This window comes from Arvicanthis niloticus, chromosome 16 (genome assembly GCF_011762505.2).
Source record: "Arvicanthis niloticus isolate mArvNil1 chromosome 16, mArvNil1.pat.X, whole genome shotgun sequence".
In the NCBI taxonomy this organism is placed as follows: domain Eukaryota; kingdom Metazoa; phylum Chordata; class Mammalia; order Rodentia; family Muridae; genus Arvicanthis; species Arvicanthis niloticus.
The window spans coordinates 59,629,011-59,648,537 of NC_047673.1; the positions used below are offsets into that span (position 1 = coordinate 59,629,011).

The 19,527-nt window shown below is 52.7% G+C and overlaps 2 protein-coding genes across 3 annotated transcripts; both read right to left on the reverse strand.

Annotated features, from left to right (window-relative positions):
- Positions 1-681: 681 nt before the first annotated feature.
- Lpar2 (lysophosphatidic acid receptor 2) lies at positions 682-7,032 on the reverse strand. 2 transcript variants are annotated; one of them, XM_034520832.2, is made up of 3 exons: positions 6,028-7,032; positions 4,446-5,187; positions 682-2,662 (listed from the first exon to the last, which is right to left on the reverse strand). In XM_034520832.2, the coding sequence occupies exons 2-3, from the start codon at positions 5,176-5,178 to the stop codon at positions 2,349-2,351; spliced, it is 1,047 nt and encodes a 348-aa protein (XP_034376723.1). In that variant the 5' UTR covers positions 5,179-5,187; positions 6,028-7,032; the 3' UTR covers positions 682-2,348. The 2 variants fall into 2 exon arrangements, with proteins under 2 accessions (XP_034376723.1, XP_076770474.1); XM_076914359.1 differs by lacking the exon at positions 6,028-7,032 and having other exon boundaries at positions 4,446-6,020.
- Positions 7,033-7,164: 132 nt separating this feature from the next.
- On the reverse strand, positions 7,165-19,316 carry Gmip (GEM interacting protein). The gene is made up of 21 exons (XM_034520831.2): positions 19,048-19,316; positions 18,077-18,161; positions 17,217-17,304; positions 17,070-17,127; positions 16,642-16,767; positions 16,492-16,556; positions 16,298-16,405; positions 14,844-14,924; positions 14,588-14,758; positions 14,357-14,494; positions 13,908-14,104; positions 12,961-13,067; positions 12,813-12,890; positions 12,375-12,455; positions 12,140-12,294; positions 11,503-11,691; positions 11,275-11,412; positions 10,996-11,192; positions 10,348-10,735; positions 8,241-8,307; positions 7,165-8,139 (listed from the first exon to the last, which is right to left on the reverse strand). Exons 1-21 carry the CDS (start codon positions 19,064-19,066, stop codon positions 7,760-7,762), a joined length of 2,916 nt encoding a protein of 971 aa, XP_034376722.1. The 5' UTR covers positions 19,067-19,316; the 3' UTR covers positions 7,165-7,759.
- Positions 19,317-19,527: the final 211 nt, after the last annotated feature.

Below are 19,527 nucleotides of genomic sequence, written 5' to 3' on the forward strand. Positions count from 1 at the left end.
TCAAAGTTACAAACAAAAAGCATACTGCTGGTAAGTGGGAAAAGAAAAACGAAACAAAGGCTGACAAGATAAATCCCTGAACAGAATCTGGATGGTGCTGACAGCCACTGAGGACAGGTAAGACAGAGCTGACTGCTGCAGGCCATGAGGGGTCCCCAATTCAGGATTTGATTGGCTGCCTCCATACTCACAGTGACCCATGTCTAGTAGGGCTGGAGCTTCTAAGAGGTAGGGACACTATCCTTCATGGACATGAGGCATGGTTTTGCCAGCTGCAGAGAGTTTCTGTGGTTGTCTGATGTTTAGAAGTCTGGGAACTTTTTCCAGGGTGTATGAATGCTAGGGCCCCATAGGTGGTGTGGGGGTTGGTGGTGGTTTCTTAGTAGCTGTGCTCAAAGAGGACACCAGAAGAAAGAAAAGATCTCAGTATCACTCTCCCTCTATCTTTCTTTTTCTATCTAGTTATGGGGTGAATCCAGCGGGATAAAGGGTGGGAAAAAGAAGAACCCATAAAGAAGGAACGGTCCACTGCAGTCCAGCCCTTCAGTGCCATCTGCATCGTTTTCCTTTTGGACGTGGTTCATGTGTAGATCTGTGCTGGGGAACCAGCCTAGAGCACGCAAGGTTCCAGCAGTGAGAGAAGCTGGAACACTGACTGTAGAGAGACAGAGACGTTTCCAGTTCTTTAGAAAGGGATGCTTTAATGCCTTAAGAATTTGACCTCAGATAAGACAGAGGTTCAAATTCCTGCTGTTACTCCGAATGTGAATCCGAAGTGAGAACATAATCCTGACTCCTCTCTGGTGAGGCAGAGCAGGGAACCAAGTTCATGGCTCACCCTGCCTGCCAGGAGGCTTCTCTAGGCAGGGGGTAGGGGTGGGGGGCTAACCTCAGGCCTGGCATATCTGAGGTCTTGGGGGACTCAGAAGTAGAAAGTCCAGGTAAGTTTGTGACCTAATAATTCTAGGCTCCATGGGACACTGAAGCCCCTTCCTCATGGAGTCTTCTGGTCCCCCCTCGAATATCTGCTTTTCCAAGCTATGCAGTCAGACACAGGCTATATCTCAATATGGCTTGTCATTCCCAGCACCCAGGAGGCCAAGGCAGGAAGACAGCTAAGAGTCTGAAGTTGTCCTGAGCTGCACAGTGTGTTCTAGGATGGACTGGGCTACATTGTGAGATCCTGACTCTAAAGGGGGCGGGGGAGACAGAAGGAAAAGGTTTACACAAACAGAAATCATTCTAGGTTCTTCAAGAGGGAGACAGGTAGGACAGTTAGAGGAGGGACAGAGGCAAAAGGAAAGAAACATCTGTAAGACAAGAAGCTGGGCATGGTAGCATATGGTTCTAATCCCTGCATATAGGATTCTGAGGCGGGACAATGGATTTCCTTCTTTCTTTTTTAGTTTTTTTGAGACAGGGTTTCTCTGTGTAGCCCTGGCTGTCCTGGAACTCACTCTGTAGACCAGGCTGGCCTAGAACTCAGAAATCCACCTGCCTCTGCCTCCCAAGTGCTAGGATTAAAGGCGTGCGCCACCACTGCCTGGCAGGACAATGGATTTCAAGACCAGCCTAGTCTATGCAGCAAGTTCAAAGCTAGCCTGGGCCACAGGATTCCATGTTAAAGGATTCTTAGTAGCCCTGAGTCATAATAGGTAATTTCAGGACATTGGGACAGACTGACTGAAGTAGTGGCAAAACACCCACCAAACAGTGGAAAAAAACTAAACCAAACTAAACCAAAACCCAACTCTGCAACCTCAGAGTGGAAAGGCTTGCTCGGTATCATGTGGGTCCCGGCGCTAAAGGAGGCCTGTGAGCCCTCAGGCTTTTCTAGCACTTGGGAGTGGAGTAAGGACCATCAAGAGTTCAAGGTCACCCTTAGCTACACAGTGAACTCAAGGCCAGCGAGGCTACAAGAGATCCTGTCTCAAAAGCATAACAAAACAACCAAAAGTAGCCTCAGGAAGACAGTACCCTTCTGGTCTACCCTGTAACCCTAGGTGATATAGCTTGGGGCAACTCTCACCTTTTCTATCCCAACAGCTACAGCACCCTGTAGGAAGCAGCAGTCCACAGACATACCAGAGATATACAGTAAAAATATGAAAATGTCTGTTAAAAAACCTAAAACCTGAGATGATTGAGAGCCAGATTGCCAAGTCCCAGTTGGATGCTCCCCAGGTGCATGGAGATGTCCCCAAGTCCCTGTGTCCTGGGGCAGGCAGACTCCCTGTCCCTGGGGCAGGGAGTGTTGAAGAGCCATGCATCTGCTGGGCTGGCTTGAGTCACAGGCTCTGCAAGTGGCCATGGGCTGCAGCTGAAGCTCCTGTCCAAGGTCCAAGGTGCTAAAGGGTGGAGTCCGTCAGTGGGTGGCCATTCTCAGGAAGCATGATTCTGGTGCTGGCACCCGTCCGGGCAGAAGACGAGTAACGGGCAGACTTCTGGTTGGACCAGCGGAGACACATGCAGCAGAGAAGGCGGCGGAAGGTACGGCGCATCTCAGCATCTCGGCAGGAGTAGACCACCGCGTTGACCAGCGAGTTGGCCTCTGCCAGGAGCAGGAAGTACTTCTCCACAGCCAGAACGTTGCAGGACTTACAGTCCAGACCGTCCAGGAGCAGCACCACCTGGCCCGGGGTCCAGCACACCACAAATGCCCCTGTAGGACAAAGGCAGGGAGTGGGGTTAGTGGGCTGGGAGTAGGGGGTTGACTGTGAACCACCAGGAGACTTGTTTAAACAGCTCTGTGCTCAGGCAGTGACCAACTGAGTGGCACAAACCACACAAGCTCCCTGTATGGGTAGGCCTGCTAAAAGAGGACAGACACCTTTCTCTAATTTGCCTGCTAGCATGACACCTTTGCTAACTGGGATAAAGTATCCCAGGGCCCTGGAGCCTTGTATAGAAGGTTTGTTTAATAAGGGATGGGACAGGGATTCATCACAGGACAAGCTGGTTACAGAATTGGGGGAGGGGGCAGATATCACTGGGGAGAATCAATCTTGGAATAGTGATCTTCCTGTACCCCAGAGCCAAAGTAACCACAAAGCCCTGCAGAGGGACCGAGGACCCAAATTCAATTCCAAGGGCCCACATAGAGTAAGGAGAAAACTGATTCCCAGAAGCTGTCCTCAGAATAATTGTGGTATGTGTGTGCACAACCACAAAATAAATTACAAAAAGATTTATCTTATTTACATGTGTGGGTATGAGCGTACGAGTGTAGGCCACATGCATGGAGGTGCTGTTCTAGAAAAAGGCATCAGATCCCCTGGAGCTGGAGTTGCAGGTAGTTATGAGCTGCCTGATGTGGGTACTGGGAATTAAACTTGCATCCTTTGGGAGAACTGGAAGTACTCTTAATCACCAAGCCATCTTTCTAGTTCCCCAAATAAATAAACCCCAAAGGGGAGCCAGGCATGCTGGCACATACCCATCAACCCAGGGAAACAGAAATAGGAAGATCAAGGCTTCAAGGCCTGCCTCAGCCACAGGGAGTTTGAGGTCCACCTGAACTTCACAAAACCCCGAGGGGGGAAAAAAAAAGTGAACCCAAAGCCCAGAACTTTAAATCCCAGCACTGGGGGAGGATGTGTGTGGGGGAGAACAGAAGCATGGATGTGTTAGTTTGAGGCCAGCCTGGTCTACTGAGTGAGCTCCAAGCCAGGCTGGGCTACACAGTGACACCCAACTTCAAAACAAAGCCAAATAAACAACTAAGCAAGAGTAACAACCAGGGCTAGAGAGAGACGGCTCAATGGTTAAGAGCAGGTGGCAGAGTCTTGTCCCCAACACCTACATCAGACAGCTAAAAACTGCTTGTAATTTCAGCTCCATGGGTCCAGGGTGCCTCTAGCCTCACATGTACACACACACATTGCACAAACCCAGACACAATCTCATAGTCACACAAACACTCATGCACAAGTAAAACATAAATCTGAAGAAAGGCTGGGGATGCAGTGACCCACATTTTAATCCCAGCAGTTGGGAGGCAGAGGCAGGTGGATTTCTGAGTTCCAGGCCAACCTGGTCTACAGAGTGAGTTCTAGGACTACACAGAAACCCTATCTCACAAAAACAAAACAGCAAAAACAACCAGGGCTGGGGATGGCAATTGGCTGGAAGAATGCTTGCTTGCCCTACCCCTTGAATGACAAAAGACTAAGGAATGCAAGGTCATGAAGCTAGCCTGGGCTACAAGAGACTCTGCCTTAAACACAATCAATCAAACAAAAAAGACCAGCTAAATGGTTTCCTTTGAGAAACAGATGAAAATTGAAGGCTAGCCTTTTCTCCTCTGTGTAGGCTGGCTGCTGGGCATCTTTTCCTCTTTGGAGTCTGCTTGAGAATCCCTTACTGCTTTATCAGGTCACTTCTTCAGTTTCCCAGGGTCCTATGGAGATTCGCCTCCTAAAGCTGTTGTCAGAGCACCCACTCACCCAGAATGATGACAACTGTCTTGACTAGGCTGAGTGTTGTCTCTCGGTAGCGGGGATGGCAGCTGACATGCTCCGCCATGCGCTCCACCCGTCTACGCACGTAGAAGAAAATGCGTGTGTAGACGGCTACCATGAGCAGGAAGACAAGCAGGCTGGACAGGGCCCACACAGCCAAGTAAGAGCGGCTGAACAGGGGCACCATTCGTGAGCAACTGTTCAAGTCACAGAGGCAGTGCCAGAAGTGTGCAGGCAGCAACCCCAGACCCAGTGCAGCCACCCACACACCCACGATGAGTGTGACCACACGGCCCCGGGGCAAGCGGCTGTGCAGCTGCACCGCCATCACACTGCGGTGCCGCTCCACCGCGATGGCCAGCAGCGTGGCCACTGATGCCGTGAGGCTGGTGTCCAGCAGGCCCTGTCGCAGGAACCAGCCTTTGATGGAGAGCCTGGCGGTACGTGGGCCAGTATGGAACATGAGGAAGAGGTAGGCCATGCCAGCGAAGAGGTCAGCAGCAGCCAGGTTGCCAAGCAGGTAGTATATGGGCTGGTGGAAGCGTCGGTTGGAGGCGATGGCTGCAATAACCAGCAGATTGGTGAACAATACCAGCACACTGACTGTCAGCCCCAGGGCCACCACCAGCACGTCCTTGGGGCGCCAGTGAAGGCTGAGTTCCTTGCCGCTGTTATTGTAGAAAAAGCCGATGGTCTCATTGTAGTAGCACTGGCCCATGATGACCACCTGTGGGTACAGAAAGACAGATCAGTGCAGCTGGCCCCAGACGGAAGGACGCTTGCTTCAACACCGCAGTGGCCAGAGACAAGAATCAAAATTGGGTAAGTGCAACCTACAGACTCAGGGGCCCTCTGTGCAAGAAGTCTGTGGCCAATTGACCTTTAAAAAGTAAGCTCTGTTTATCTACTCATAAAGCAGGGTCTCACGATGCATCTTAACTGGCCTAGAACTTGCTGTGAGACCAGGCTGGCCTCAAAAATCACAGAGACCCGCTAGCCTCTGCTGAATGCTGCCATAACAATTTAAAAAGTTCTCTGATCGGCTTTTCTCTTCCTTTTTAAAATCTTAAGAACCCGGAGCAAATGCATCCGCATTGCAACTCAGTGCCACGTGCCACTAATCCGCGACCGGGTTGGACACCTGTGTTTTCCAATGGGTGTGGGTGGGTTGGTTGGGGCAGCACAAAGGCGACGTGAGCTGCAGGGGTTAGCTTTAAGAAAACCCGTGCCAGGGTCCTTGCACAGCGCAGAGGCCAGGGGGCGTGTGCACACCAGAGCGAGGTTCGTGGTCAACACCCGGAGGGCAGTGCCAAGGCACAGAGGGGACTTAGCGCGAGCAGAGAAGACAGAGAGACCGCCCAGAAGCTGAGTTACAGGCAGGGTTCCGCGCAAGAGCTCTGAAAGCAGTCCATTCCTGGGTGGGACCGAGGGCCAAAGAGGCCTCCAGGACAAAAGAGGGTATTTGCAGACAACCCTGCGCTAGGAGAGGGGTTGTGGAGAAGAGGGGGCGCACCTCGCTTTCTTCGGCCGCCTGCGCCCAGCCTGAACCGGTTGGTGTTCGTCTTACCTGGGCCTCCAGTCAAGCGGCAGATGGGACGGGCTCGCGGTGGGTTGAGGCAGGACTGAGACCCATGGCCCTGCAACCCAGCGGTTGCGCAGCAGCGTCTGGTGTGCCTAGAGCCCCCGGCTGAGGAGGCGGGAGAGGCGTGGCCTCAAGGCCACGCCCATACCTGCCCTAGCTCTTGGCCCTGGAGGGGGTGTCCCGCCCCCTGGAGAGTCCCACCCCCACGTCGGAAGTATGGTCTCCTGAAACTGGCCGTTCCACCTCCTCCCCACAGCCCGGTTTTCCCACGTGGAACACCCTTCCACTCCGTCCCCCTCACGTGCTTGCCCTTTCGCGCCTTTGGGGCTGAGTCACCTGGAAAGATCCACAGCGGGGGGCCTCTGCGGGCGCCCCCCTGTTTCTGTCCAATCGTATATCGAGCTGCAAGCCCCGCCCCACTCTGCAGTCGTCAATCTCCCCGCTGGACCCTCGCCCCACTGCTGCAGCTCTAGCCTGCTTCCCGTGGTCTCACCCCAGCCTGCTGCTTGCTCTGGCCTGCAGCCTCCTCCCCTGACCTCCCCCGGTCCGCAGCACACAGCCCCATTGTCCCGATTATCTGCACCGAGTTGTATTTGATTGTGTAGAACCGGATCAGGGACACAGAGCTCTGGCAGGGCCTGGGTGACTCAGGCTCTTGGGCTCCGGGCCCTACACTAATTGCCTGTAGGTTTCACAGGGTGTGTTTTATAAGCCTTGGTTCCTTCATCTGTTCAGTAGTAAAGGGGTAAAGGATGCTGCTCTTACCGGTGACTTTGTCAACCTTCCAGCACAAAGATGTATGTGCAAGAACATACAAGATTTATCTTGTTTTTCCCGAGACGGGGTTTCTCTGTGTAGCCCTGGCTGTCCTGGAACTTAGTCTGTAGACCTGGCTGTCCTCAACTCAGAGATCCTCCTGCCTCTACCTCCTGAGTGCTAGGATTATTATTAAGTAAAGGTGTGTGGTGCTACCGCCCCGCAGATTTTTTAATTAAACATTTATTTTATTTGTGCATGTGTATAGGTCAGACAATTTGCAGGAATGGGTTCTTTCCTTCTAAGTGGGTCTGGGAGATCCAATGAAGGTCTGCGAGGCTCCACGGAGGCCCTATTGAAGCACTATTGTGTTCAGCCAGCCCGCTGCCGCGGGATATGGTTTTATTTGGAGGTTGTAAGAACACAGAGTTGGCCAGCATTGAGGAGGCAGAGGATTTCTGGTTCGCAAAGGGAGCTCCAGACCAGCCAGAGCTACACAATGAGACCTTGGCTCAAAACAAACAAACAAACAAACAAACAAACAATGAAAGAAAGGAGTAAAAGGTGACAGGCTGAGCTGCTGCCACCTGTTCACTTGGAGTCTGTCAGGGAGGCAAGTGTAGCAGGGCCAGGAGTCATTATGACCCAGTCAGACACCTGTCTGAGAGGTCAGAGACTGGGGTAGACCCCAAGGATCTACTGACCTGTATTGACCATTGAGTCTTGACCCCGAATCACCTGCACCTGTCTTGCCTAGCTGTTTTAAATCTCCTCTATCAGGGAAATGTTGGAACAAGTGTTTTAGGGGCTCCCACAGGTAGGTAATCTTCATTACCTGAACTCTCTGGTAACCCCATCTCTCCCCACTCCCCACTGAATTTGTTTGGTCACCAGGTTGGGTCAGGTAGGGAGACATATAGGACCATCAGTTCAGTTCTGCGTCTCTCACGATGGTGGGTGGTCAGAGATGCTCCTCAGACTCCTCAGGCTCTGGGTCAGCACAACAGGTGGTCCTGGACACAGCCTCACTGTCCAGCTTGGAGAGTAGCCGGGCTGTCTCCTGGGTGATCTCAAAGTGCTTGGGCAAAGGGTTCCGGCGCAGGGTGCCACCTTCAGGGGAGGCAGCAGAAGGGCCCAGACCTCGTCCCCTCAAACTACCTCGGTGCACTACTGAGACAGGGACAGAAGTCTCCTCACACAGCTTGGAGGCCACCAGAGCCAGGCTGGAGAGTTGATGAGTCACTGGTCGCACACCTCCCCTGGAATACTTCACTGGCTGGCGGCTGAAGTGGCCCCGAGATTGTGCTCCCAGGAGCACGTCCTCAGGGTAGTGGCTCGGCCCTGTGGAGTGATAAGTACTGAGCGTCTTTGGATGTATCCCCAGGAGTGACCAGTCAGCCAAGCAACCCTGGGGCAAAGTGAGGGCTCCCTAGTTTACTCACCGTCCCCTGCCCCATCTCTGGTGTCTTCCGCCTCCTCCTCCCTTTGGTCCCTCTGCAGAGTTGCAAGCTGGAGGAAGAAACCCAGAGTGTGACTCACGATTGTAAAGCCCCTGTTGAGGGATTTCTGGAGGAAGTTCAGTGAATTAAGAGGACCCGAGTCTGAAATGTCTAGCATCCTTGTAAAATGCCCAGCAAGTCTGGGAGCGCTGTGACGTCTATATTGTAGGGTGGAGACGGGGGTCCCGGGAGCTCTTTGGCATGCCAGTTCAGCTGCAAGTTCAGTGAGTGACCCTGTCTCAATACACACAGTCTGTACATAGCCAGAGCTCATTTGGTGCTCCTGGGAACTGGCAGAGCCACACCTTCTTTTCTGGTGCTGAGAACCAAACGCCAAGGAGCACGTTGCCACTGAGACTCATTGGCAGGCTGCTTCCTGACATTTCCTGCTTCTCTTACTCCCACAGTACAATACAGGACTGCAGATGCTCCCAGCCCAGGGCCTTTGCACTGCTCTGTTCCTACTGCCTGGTACAGTGATTCCCAGATTTGACCATGCCTCATTCTGCCCCTATGTCATCATGCCAGTCTTTGCTCAAAGCCACCTGTCCCCAAAGACTTGCCCATGTTATATTTCCTGCTGCAGACGCCTCCAGACCTCACCGTGGGCAGCCCTTCACGCCCTTTCCTTTCTTCACAGGATCTCATAATGCTGCATGTGCCCGATTTCATGCCTAGTTTTGGTCTTTTTCCTCTGCTTCAGACACCAAAAGAGGGAAGTCTTTGACTATCTCTCTAGCTCACTCATGGACCTGCAAGGCCTGGTGCTTGATACTTCTAACAATGGGTGCTGAGCTGGCCCAGGTGTTTATTATAAACCCGTGTTTATCCCCTACGGCCAGCACATGTCAAGTCAGAGCTGAGGAAATGGCTCAGTGGATAAAGGTAACTGCCACCGAACTTGGCAATATCAGTTTGATCTCCAGACTGTACAAGGTAGACCAAGAGAAAAGATTCTTGCAAGTTGTCTTCTGATCTCCACACCTATGCCTGTGTGCCCCTTCCACTAAGTAAATAAGTTAAAAACCCCGAGAGTTTGGGGGGTAAATACCCATAATACCAGCTCTTCTATGGCGAGATGGAGAGCACTCAGGAGACTCACCAGACACCTCAGGGTCAGCCAGCCTGGAGTGTGAAGCATGGCAGAAGCAAGAGTGAGGGGAAAGAGCGAGCTGATTCTGAACACTGTCCTTTGACCTCCACAACATCATGCACCCATGTACTACCACATGCTAAGAAGATACTTTTCTTTTCCTTTCGTTCTCTCTCTCTCTCTCTCTCTCTCTCTCTTTTCCTTCCTTCCTTCCTTCCTTCCTTCCTTCCTTCCTTCCTTCCTTCCTTCCTTCCTTCCTTCCTTCCTTTTGGTTTTTCAAGACAGGATTTCTCTGTGTAGCCCCAGGCTGTCCTAGAACTCATTCTGTAGACCAGGCTTCGAACTCCCAGAGATCCATTTGCCTCTGCCTTCCAAGTGCTGGGATTAAAGTCATCACCATGCCTAGCCTAACAAATTTTGAAGCGAAAAGAAGATGATCAGAAAGGAGGTGCCCACCTAACTACAGCTCTAGCACTCAGAGCACCAAGGCAGGAAGACCACAGAGAAAGACCCTATCTCAAAGTCAGATAAAACAACAGAATAAACAGGCAAGTACATCAGGAAGTCGGGGCTGGAGAGATGGTTCATTGGTTAAGAACACTGGCTGCAGAGCCGGAGAGATGGCTCAGCAATTAAGTGCACTGACTGCTCTTTCAGAGGTCCTGAGTTCAATCCCCAGCAACCATATAGTGGCTTACAACCATCTGTAATGGGATCTGATGCCCATTTCTGGTGTGTCTGAAGACAGCAATAGTGTACCCACATATATAAAATGAATAAATAAATAAATAATAATTTAAAAAAAGAAACTTAAAGAAAGTGCTGGAGGTGTGACGTCATGGTGAGCACATACCCAAGGCACATCAAACCCTGGATTCAATATCCAGTTGTGCAAAAGAAGGGGAATTAAACACAGACAGGGCCCTCCCCACATCTGTGGGGCAAGCCAGCTCCTACCTCAGGAGGTGTGACCTCGGGACACTTCTCCAGGGCACTGTGCTGTTTGAGGGCTGGGCTGGAATCTGAGGCTACGGTCAGGGGCTGTGTGTCTTGGGCAAGAAGTGAGGCTGGGTGCTGGGGATTGGATTCGAGGAGTGCAGGAACCACGGCAGGGTCTTGGGTCAGGGGCTCCAAGGCCAGAGGGAGCTCATCCATTCCAAAGATCTGCTCATAGTGTACAATGAGGAACTCGACAAGCTGAGCCTGGTGACCGGAGTCCAGCAGACAGGCCACAGGGTAGGCACCGGTGGCCCTGGGTCCATCTGGTGGCCGCAGCAGTGTAGGCCCAAATACAATTCCCAAGTTGTTGGCAGACATCTTGTTTTCTTCAAACCGAGCAGCCACCCTGAGGATGCGTAGGGAGACTAGTCAGGCATGGAACTGGAAACATCAGTGGAGGACCTGTAAGCTAGGCTGGTGACTTGGCCAGGCCACTGCTTGAAACCAGCCAGACACAGGGACAGTGTTAGAGTTAGGTGTGGGTATTCATAGTTCAGAGCTCAGAAGAAATATGAAAGGTCAGAGGTTAATATGAACCATACAGGTAAGCAGTTACATGTTCAGGGAAAGAGGGCCATGATTCAAAGCTTAGGGACCCATGCACACCTGAACAGATGGGCCACCAGGTGCCGCAGGGTGCTGTAGTTAGAGTCAGGCAGCTGCACCAAGAGGGTCTTCAGCGAGCGGATAATCTCAGGGCTGGGGCTGGGGATCCCAGGGTCGTCCCCAGGGTCTGCATGCAGGGTCTTTGCCAGAGAGATGAAGGCGCCGTACAAGTGGAAGGGGATCACGGGGTCAGTGAGCTGGTGGGGACAGGAGTGTGGGTGGGCTGCTCATGGGCCTCAACCAGAGGCTGCCCACCACCTCTGGCCTGGAGACACCTACCTCCTGAAGAAATCGCTTGAGGACACTGGTGACATCGTGAGGAGAGTTCCCCGACAGCTCTACCAGTGCCCGGCCATTCTCAAAGGCCTGGCACAGCCGCTCCACACGTACCCGAGACCCACTGACCCGATAGATACCCTGTAGGGTAAGAGATGCCTGGCTTATCATCTGGCCATCAGTGGGGACAGGTCACTTGTGGGGACAATCAAGAATGAGGATGTCACCTACCTGCAAGCCCAGGGCACGGTGTTCTATCTCAGCTGTGCATCTGGTAACCACAAAGGGTACCTCCTCAGGGAAATCTCTGGGGAGCTGTAGGAAGTCGACCCCAAAGAGAGGCACCCGGGCTGGAAGCCGCCGGTGTCCACAAAGGATGAGGAGGGTCTCCAGGCAGCGCTTGTGACAGGTCAAAAAGCACTGGGGAAAGGGGAGGTCACAGTGTTAGGAGTTCAGCTGGAGACAAGAAGGATATCAGGAGGTCAACAAGAAAGCCAGGGAATAGAGGATGCTTAAGAGACCAGTGAGATGGTCCAGCAGGCAAAGGTGCTTGCTGCCAAGCCTGACAGCCTGAGTCTGATTCCCAGGGCTCACGTGGAGGAAGGAGAGAAATGACTCCTTTAAACCATCCTCTAACACCCACTCACACTGGACACTAATGCACCCCGCCCCCACCACAGACACACACAAATGAACACTGAGACAGAGGGAGGGGGGGAGGGAGAGAAAGGGAAAGAGGGAGAGAGAGAGAGACAGAGATCTTCAGACAAAGGTAGGCCCTAGAGCAAAAAGGCTGTAGGGATCATCTCAGGTCCGTGTGTCTAGTGAAAGTCTGCAGAGGTCATTAAGTCCCCAGTCCAGGTCACACCTCTTCACACTCTGTCCCGCTGACCATGAAGGCTTCACATTCTCTGCACTTGGCTGGGCCCCGCAGCCGTCGTAGTCGGTGGGTTTGAGCAGCTGTGGACAGTGTCCACTTCCTGAAGGGGCTGCCTACTCCATTCTCCATCCCATCCCCCAGATCTGCAAGGAAGGAAGCCAAGGCTGTCAGGGTCACCCTCTTGTCCCTACAAGCCCACCTGGCTACCTATGTCCAGCCTTACCAGCAGGGTCTCGCTCCTCAAAGTCATCTGAGGACTCGGTGCCTGTGGAGGACGCCTTTACAAGCCGGCGGGCCCCAGCACCTGGGGTCAGAGGAGCACAGACGCAGGATTATGGTGGGCATGGGACAGGCTAGGTCTAAGGAGACAGATTTGGTTTCCAGGGCTTTCAAAACCTCCCAGAGCTATCCTTGGGAGAAAGGGTCAGGGATCGGAGGTTAAGAGTTTAGGAATGGGTCAGGCCTTTGTCTGGTGGCTTAGAGGAAATGCCCACCAAGACAGTGAGTAGATCCACACTGGAGGACCAGGGTGTGAGGTAGATCAGAGGCCAAGAGATAGGTTGGAGATTAAAGATCAGTGCCTGGAAGGAGCTGGAGGACACAGGATGGAGGTAACAGGGCACAGGTGTGGGCTAGGTAGAAGGTCAGATCCTACCCTCACCTGGGCTGGAAGTGGGAGAATCCAAGGACCGGGACTCACTGCCACCACCTACACTGTCCACATCACTGCCTGGGATCCCTGTGTGAGGACAGGTCAATCAGGCTGGCCCAAGCCCAGGCCCTTTACCCACAGGCCTCAAAGAACTTACCCTGGCTGCCTAAGCTGGCATCCTCCCAAGGGCCAGGCTCAGAGGAACCCTCCTCCAGCCTTGTGGGTAGAGGCCCTGAAAACTTCTTTTTTGTGTCCTGAGGAAAACTGGGAGAAGAGAGGGTTGAGGGCTTGATCCCCAGGAACTGTGACAGCAAGTGGGCATGGCGTCTGGGTCCCAACTCCAAGGATATAGGTCCAAAAGCTCTGGTGTCTAGGACAATCTTGGTCCCTTAAGTATCCTAGGCTGGGAAAACTCATCAAAAGTCTCCCACAATCCTGTAAGCACCCCAGCGAAAGCCACTGAGCCATTTAAAAGCAAGCAAGCAAGCAAACACATGAGGGCTGGAGAGGTGGCTCAGTGGTTATGAGCTCTTGGCTGCTCTTCCAGGACCCAAGTTCAGTTCCCAGGATCCACATTGTTGGCTCACAACCACCTGTAACTCATCCCACAGGATCTAATGCCCTCTTCTGGCCTCTGAGAGCACCTGCACACAGGTGGCATGCACACATACTTGTCGATAAAAATAATTCTTTAAATAAAAATAAAGTAAATAAAAAGACACTAAGTGAGTTCCAGGACAGCCAGGGTTACCTAGAGATACCCTGTTTCAAATATATCCGGGGCTCAGGTAGTCATGGTGCACGCCTGCCTTTGATCCCAGCACTTGGGAGGCAGAAGCAGGAGGATCTCTCTGAGTTTAAGGCCAGCCTGGTCTACAGATTGAGTTCCAGGACAGCCAGGGCTATACAGAGAAACCATGTCTCGAAAACAACCAAACAAACATCTCTGAAACACTGAAGTGAATAGAGACGAGTTAGGAAAGTAAGGGATTCAGCTAGGGAGCATGGCAAGCTAGGGTGGTGGAGGTGAAGCATAGTATATACGTATAGTAAAACCTGGCACGGGCCTCGTGGGCTTACTCCAAGCCCGGCCCTAGGGCCCACCTGGGCAGCGCAGGTGTGAACTCCTGGAAGCAGAAGGCGGGAGATGGCGGTGGTGGGGCACCAGGTTGGAGTGCCCGAACAAACTCCTGGTAGCGCTGGCCAGGTTCAAAGGGCACACAGCACTCAGCCAGAGCAGAGAAGGAGCGGGGTCCTCGCTCTGCCTGCGCCCCTCGCAGCTCAAACAGGCCCAGCGTCACCTGCAAGGATGAATATTTGACCTAGAATCCAGGGGACTGAGCCTAACCCTGACTAATGAGCAAAGCCAACGTTTGAGGGCGGGGCCTGTCACTGGTAGGCTGTAGGACTAGGTATGGGTTGTTGTCCGGGGATGGGGCCTGCAGTAAAGATGGCGTCCCGGGGCCTCAGGGCTGAGTTTGGAACAGAGGAAAGGAGCATACAGTGGTGCCCAAGGACAATGAACCAAGGGTGACCGTGGAGGAGGGCCTTACCCGCCTAAGCACTTCGTCTCCTTGTAACACCAGCTTGCGTACATGCGACACTATCCGCCTCTTGGTGGTCTCCAGATCCTGCTGACGGGTATTGGCCTCCCGGACACAGGCCTGGTACAGAGCCTCCGCCTCATGTGCCTGGGGAAACCAAGGCAGAGAGGGCTTAAGCAGGCTGGAGTTGGAGAGTGGGAGTGGCCAGACGTCAGGGAATCTTCATACTGTGTTTCAGACCTTGGCCTGTGCCTCCTCTCGGGAGCGCCGTCTGCGTTCCTGTTGCTTGTTGGATCCGGGAGATGCCTGGGGAGGGGGGTCCTCAGGGGACCCCTGGGAGCGAGCCTTCAGGTCCTCTCTGCGTTGAATATACTGGAGCTGGGAGCGCCGCAGTGCCTGCACTGCCTCATTCTTGGAGGCAATAAGAGGACCATAAGCCCTTGGCCTGCAGAGGACTCCACCCTTCGGGGCAGGGCCCACCTGCGCCTGGCCTTACCATGCGCTTCTGCTCCTTCAGCCACTGCTCCTTGAATTCCTTCCTCCACTTCTCAATTTCCATCCTTTTGGCTGCCAGAGGCTGTGGAGTGGAGGATGGTCGTGGGATGGAAAAGGAGCTTCAGGACCCCATCTGTTCTGTTTCCTGCCCAGCCCTTAGATAGACCAAACCTGAACCCTTTTCTGAATGAATCTGTTTTCTTCTTCTTCTTTTTCCTTCCTAACCAGGCTTTTTCTACCCTAGGTCCAAGTACATGAGCAGAAAGTTGTGTGATCACCCCTTCTTTTCTTCAGGAATCCAGACATCCTGAGGTTTTTATTCCTGAGAAGCACTCATCCTGAGAACCTTTCAATTAAGATTTATATTGTCTTAAATTGTGTAAATGTGTGAGAATTCTAGAATCTTGGTTTCTTTAAGAAACAGAGAAATATTACAAGAATGTGTTTTCATTTTAATCCCAGGTATGAGAGGATGTGGGGCCGCTTCAGACTGTCCCCAGCAGCTGACCAGGATTTGCCCCATGCTCTAGCAGTGGCGTGGTTTGCCAGCTGCAGATAGTTTCTGTGACTGTGTGAAGTTTGGAATTCTGGGAACTTTTCAGATGGTATATAAATGCTAGCACCCCAAAAGGTAGGGTCTGTAGCTGTTGGTCATTCTGGGGGCTTGGTTGTAGTTTGTTAGTAGTGTTCAAAGAAGAAACAAAAGGAAAGAAATTAAATTAAGGGATCTGTCTCTCTCTTTCCCCTCTATCCTTCCTTCTTTCCTAACTAGTGTTAGGAGGAAGAAATGGGGTGGGGTGTGAGGGTGCTGGGAGGAAAGGGTGTGTCAAAGACGAACCCACAAAGCAGAAAGACCAGCTACAAGCACTTTTACCCTCTGAGCTATCTGCTCTCTCTGAAACAAATCTTTTTGTTTCTTTGTTTTTAAGATAAGATACAACCTTAGCTGGTCACCACCTCAGAGATTCTTACCTTCCTCAGACTCCACAGCACTGGAATTAAAGGTGTGTACCACCATGCTAGGCTTGAAATCAGTGTTTCATTCTAGTTTGTTCAAGACAGGGTCTCAGGCTGTCCTGAAACTCACCATATAAACCAGGCTGGTCTTGAGCTCAGAGATCTACCCACCTCTGCTTCTCAAGTGCTGGGATTAGAGGCATGAACCACTATGCCCTGTGAAACTGGTATTTCTAAGTTGAAGAACTTTGTAAGATTTGGGACCAGGATGTAATTCTTCTGGCAGAGACTTCCCTAATACACCCACAAATGAAATATCTTCCCTAATACCCTCTCAAATGAAAGCACCATTCTGTATGTGTTTTGCAGTCTCACAGAAAGGTGGGCTTTAATCTCAGTGAAGGAACATTGGAAAAGATCCTGAGCACCTCTGGGCTCCAGCTTCCTCCAAGTGAGACTGCAGAGGGGCTTCCTCCTGGGTGGCAGGAGAGGACTTACCTGGTAGTAGTCTCTCTTCTGCTGGGCCACTGTTTCCATGGCCAGGGCTCCCAAGCTGAGGTCATGCTCCAGAAACAAGGTGTAGATATACTGGAGTGGCATTTGGCTCTGGGGTGGAGTATAGGGCTAGCTCAGGAACTGAATGGGTAGAGGTGGAGGATCTGGGGAGGTTGGGCTCTGGGGAGGGCTGGTACCTGTTGGAGAATGGACACCTTGCCAGCCTCTGCGAGCTTCATGATACTCTTAGCAAACTCCAGCTCTAGGGAGAGGAGAGACAGCGGTCTACAGGCAGCTGGGGTTTGGGTCATGCTTGCCTTCAGAGGCTGGGCGGAAGGAAGCCTCACCATAGTTGGCTCTCTTGTCTGTCCAGGCCAGCAGCTCCTTCGCATAGCGGCTCCATGCTTTGGCATACTCCAGGGCAGCATCCACACCACCCTTGGTCCGAATGAGTCGCAAATCCAGTTCTTCCTCTGGGACAAATAGGAAAATTCCTGAGCCCAGCCCCTCTGTGGAAGCCATCCTTGAACCCTGAGACCAGACCCATGGCTTCTGTTCCACACTTTCATGGCTCCCTAAAGCTCCCTTAGAAATCACTGTCTGCATCATAATTTACAAATTCACTACTAAGACTGGGGAATCCTTTAGGACAGGGGTATGGATCCACTGTGGACTCTGCTCTGTCCCCTGCATCAGGCACAGAACAAGATCTGTGATGTCTCGATGAAGGAATGACCTCCTTACTCCCCCACCCTTGTATGAAACCTTCCCCTACCTGTGAGGGCTACAGGACCTTCTGGGGAGGGATCACTCCAACAATTGGCTTCACTGTTCTGGGGCAAGAGAGGATGAGAGACAGCATTCAGAAGCAAGCAAAACAGCAAGCGGGCTTCCTCACCAAGCACCCTGGTCCTGCCCCTACCTCCTCAGTGACCACAGTGGCTGTGTCAGCCTTGTCAGGCTCCAGGTCTTCTCTGAGTACAGGGTCTCCAGACAGCGGATCAAAAGTCCTGGGGGTTGGAAAGATAATGGTGTCAGGAGGCCATTTCTGTTCAGACTGTCCTTTGTTGGGGAAAAGTCCTGGGATACCAGAACAGTTGAGGGAGAAGGAAGAGATAGTCTTTGATATTATCTGTGATTTAGAAGGTCCGATCTGAGGATTTAGGGGAGGGAGGTGAGGCTGCAGTTTGTTTTGAAGCAGAAGCTCTTGTCTCCTGGTAGGCCTTCACCTCAGTGTTGGCCTGATTCTCTGCCTCTGCTTCCTCAGTGCTGGAGTTACATTCACACAGCACCGCCCTGGCTGGTCTATGCATTACTACGGATGGAATCCAGGGCTTTGTGTATGCCAGACAAGCATCGTATCAGCTGGCCCTTACCCCCACCCCTTTTGTGGTACAGGCAGGGTTAAATCCTGGGCCTTGTGAATGCTATGCAGCTGCTACATCCCCATTCCCAGGTCAGGAGGTCCTTTTCTAAAAACAAGACTTGAGAAAGGGTTGGAAGGACCATAGGCAATTTAGGGGTTCACAGAATACCTGCTCATAGCTATTTCAACCATTTTTTAAGGGATTATGAGGTTGTGTGTGTGTGTGTATCACTTTTAAGATAGACCCCAAATACCTGTGTATCTAGAATACCAGAGGGCTCAGGTGTTTGGGGGTGGGGGTGGGTTCCTGTCTTAGGCTCAGGAGGTTGGAAGTCAGGGTATTCAGATATGAGGCAGCATGATACCCAAATAATTAGGGAGCTCAACCCAATGTGGTGACACAGGCTCAGACTCACACGTTCCCCAATGATATCTCGAGGTTGTCCAGGCTCTGGAAGATGTCACTGTATCTCTTCCTGCCCTCAGGAGCTGGGGTTAGCTCTGGGGGAGGGAAGTGTAAGAAAACATGAGCCAACCAGTGTCTCCCCACAGTGGTGGCAAACCAATCAGAATGTACCTCAACCACTCTCAAGCCGAGGTGGGAAGGGGGGGGGGAGAGAGAGAGAGAGAGAGAGAGAGAGAGAGAGAGAGAGAGAGAGAGAGAGAGAAAGAGGGAGAGGGAAAGAGAGAGAGAGAGAAATAGCACTTCGGTGGGGTCATTTTTGATTCCACAGATGGATCCAGGCAAAATCAGAGAAGCGGTTGCTCACAGCAACAGAGCCACCACACAGGGGAGGACCCATAAGCAAAGGAAGGAAACAGATGCAGCTGCCATATGAATGCTGGAGTAGAGGGCTGGCTTGACAATGGAGCCACATGGACCCCAGGCCAGACAGATGGAAAAGCACGTGGGACACATAGGCACTTAGCCTGCAGTATAAACACACGCGAGTATGGCTGAAACCACGAGGGACAGGACTGAATGACATTCGACACACAAAGACAGCCGGAAACATAACCCAGTTCTAGTCACAATTCTGCCGCCGCCCCCTGGCCTGATGCCTCTGGGCTACCTGCAGGGATACTGGCCATGACACCCTGCCCCCATCCATCGTACAATCAGAAGCAGAAGCGGCCACTTCCCCTTCCTGGGCCCCTTCCCCCAGGCATCCGGGGTGCCCGCTCTGCTGGGCAATCCGAGGGTCGGGGGCTGGCGTCGTGAGCACTATGCACCTCGGGGGTCTCCAAGGTGCTCGGGGACCCCCTCGTTCCTTCCCCTGCCGGTACTCCTTTCCCGGCTGTCAGATAGCTCGGGGTAAGTTGGGCTCACTGGTTTAGGAGCTGAGGAGCGGTGGTGGGAGGCCCCCCTCGGTTCCCACCCCCCTACCTGTCTCCGCTGAGTCCATGGCGAGGCCCGGGGGGCAGGGGGTGGGGTAGGGAACGCGCGGTGGAGCTGAGATAGGGACAGGGTTGCTCGCCGCCGGGACCAGCCCCGATTTCCTGCCTCTGCCGACCTAGTGCGGTCGCCCCGCCCCACCTATGCCACGCCTCGAGACGACCACGCCCCTCCCGGAAGCTGCCAGCGCATTTCTGACTAGCCTCCAGAGTTCACCCGTCTTGGCAAAGCGGAGCCCCAGCGAGCCAGGGGTCCTTTCTGCAGATTTCTGTGGCACCCTAAGTCCCTGTAGTACTCTTCTAACAAGTTGGGGGGGGGGGGGGGGTGCCTGCCCCAGAACCTTCCACACCTAGCGACTAGACTTAACTCTCGGACTAGGCTTTTAGATTCAGGGAGTCCCCTGTGAAGAACTGACGTTATGAGTACTGCAATGAACCTCAAGTCCCCAGAACCCTGGGACAGGCTTTTGTT

What these genes read in the sequence shown, in the direction of transcription:
- Lpar2 (XM_034520832.2), bottom strand. Translation starts at nt 5,178, where the DNA reads ATGGGCCAGTGCTACTACAATGAGACCATCGGCTTTTTCTACAATAAC. An exon ending in GACAGTTGTCATCATTCTGG is followed by an intron (nt 2,663 to 4,445) that starts GTGAGTGGGTGC and finishes TTTGTCCTACAG; the next exon opens with GGGCATTTGTGGTGTGCTGG.
- Gmip (XM_034520831.2), bottom strand. An exon ending in TTCTCCCACTTCCAGCCCAG is followed by an intron (nt 12,456 to 12,812) that starts GTGAGGGTAGGA and finishes CTCTGACCCCAG; the next exon opens with GTGCTGGGGCCCGCCGGCTT. An exon ending in CAGAGATGGGGCAGGGGACG is followed by an intron (nt 8,140 to 8,240) that starts GTGAGTAAACTA and finishes ATCACTCCACAG; the next exon opens with GGCCGAGCCACTACCCTGAG.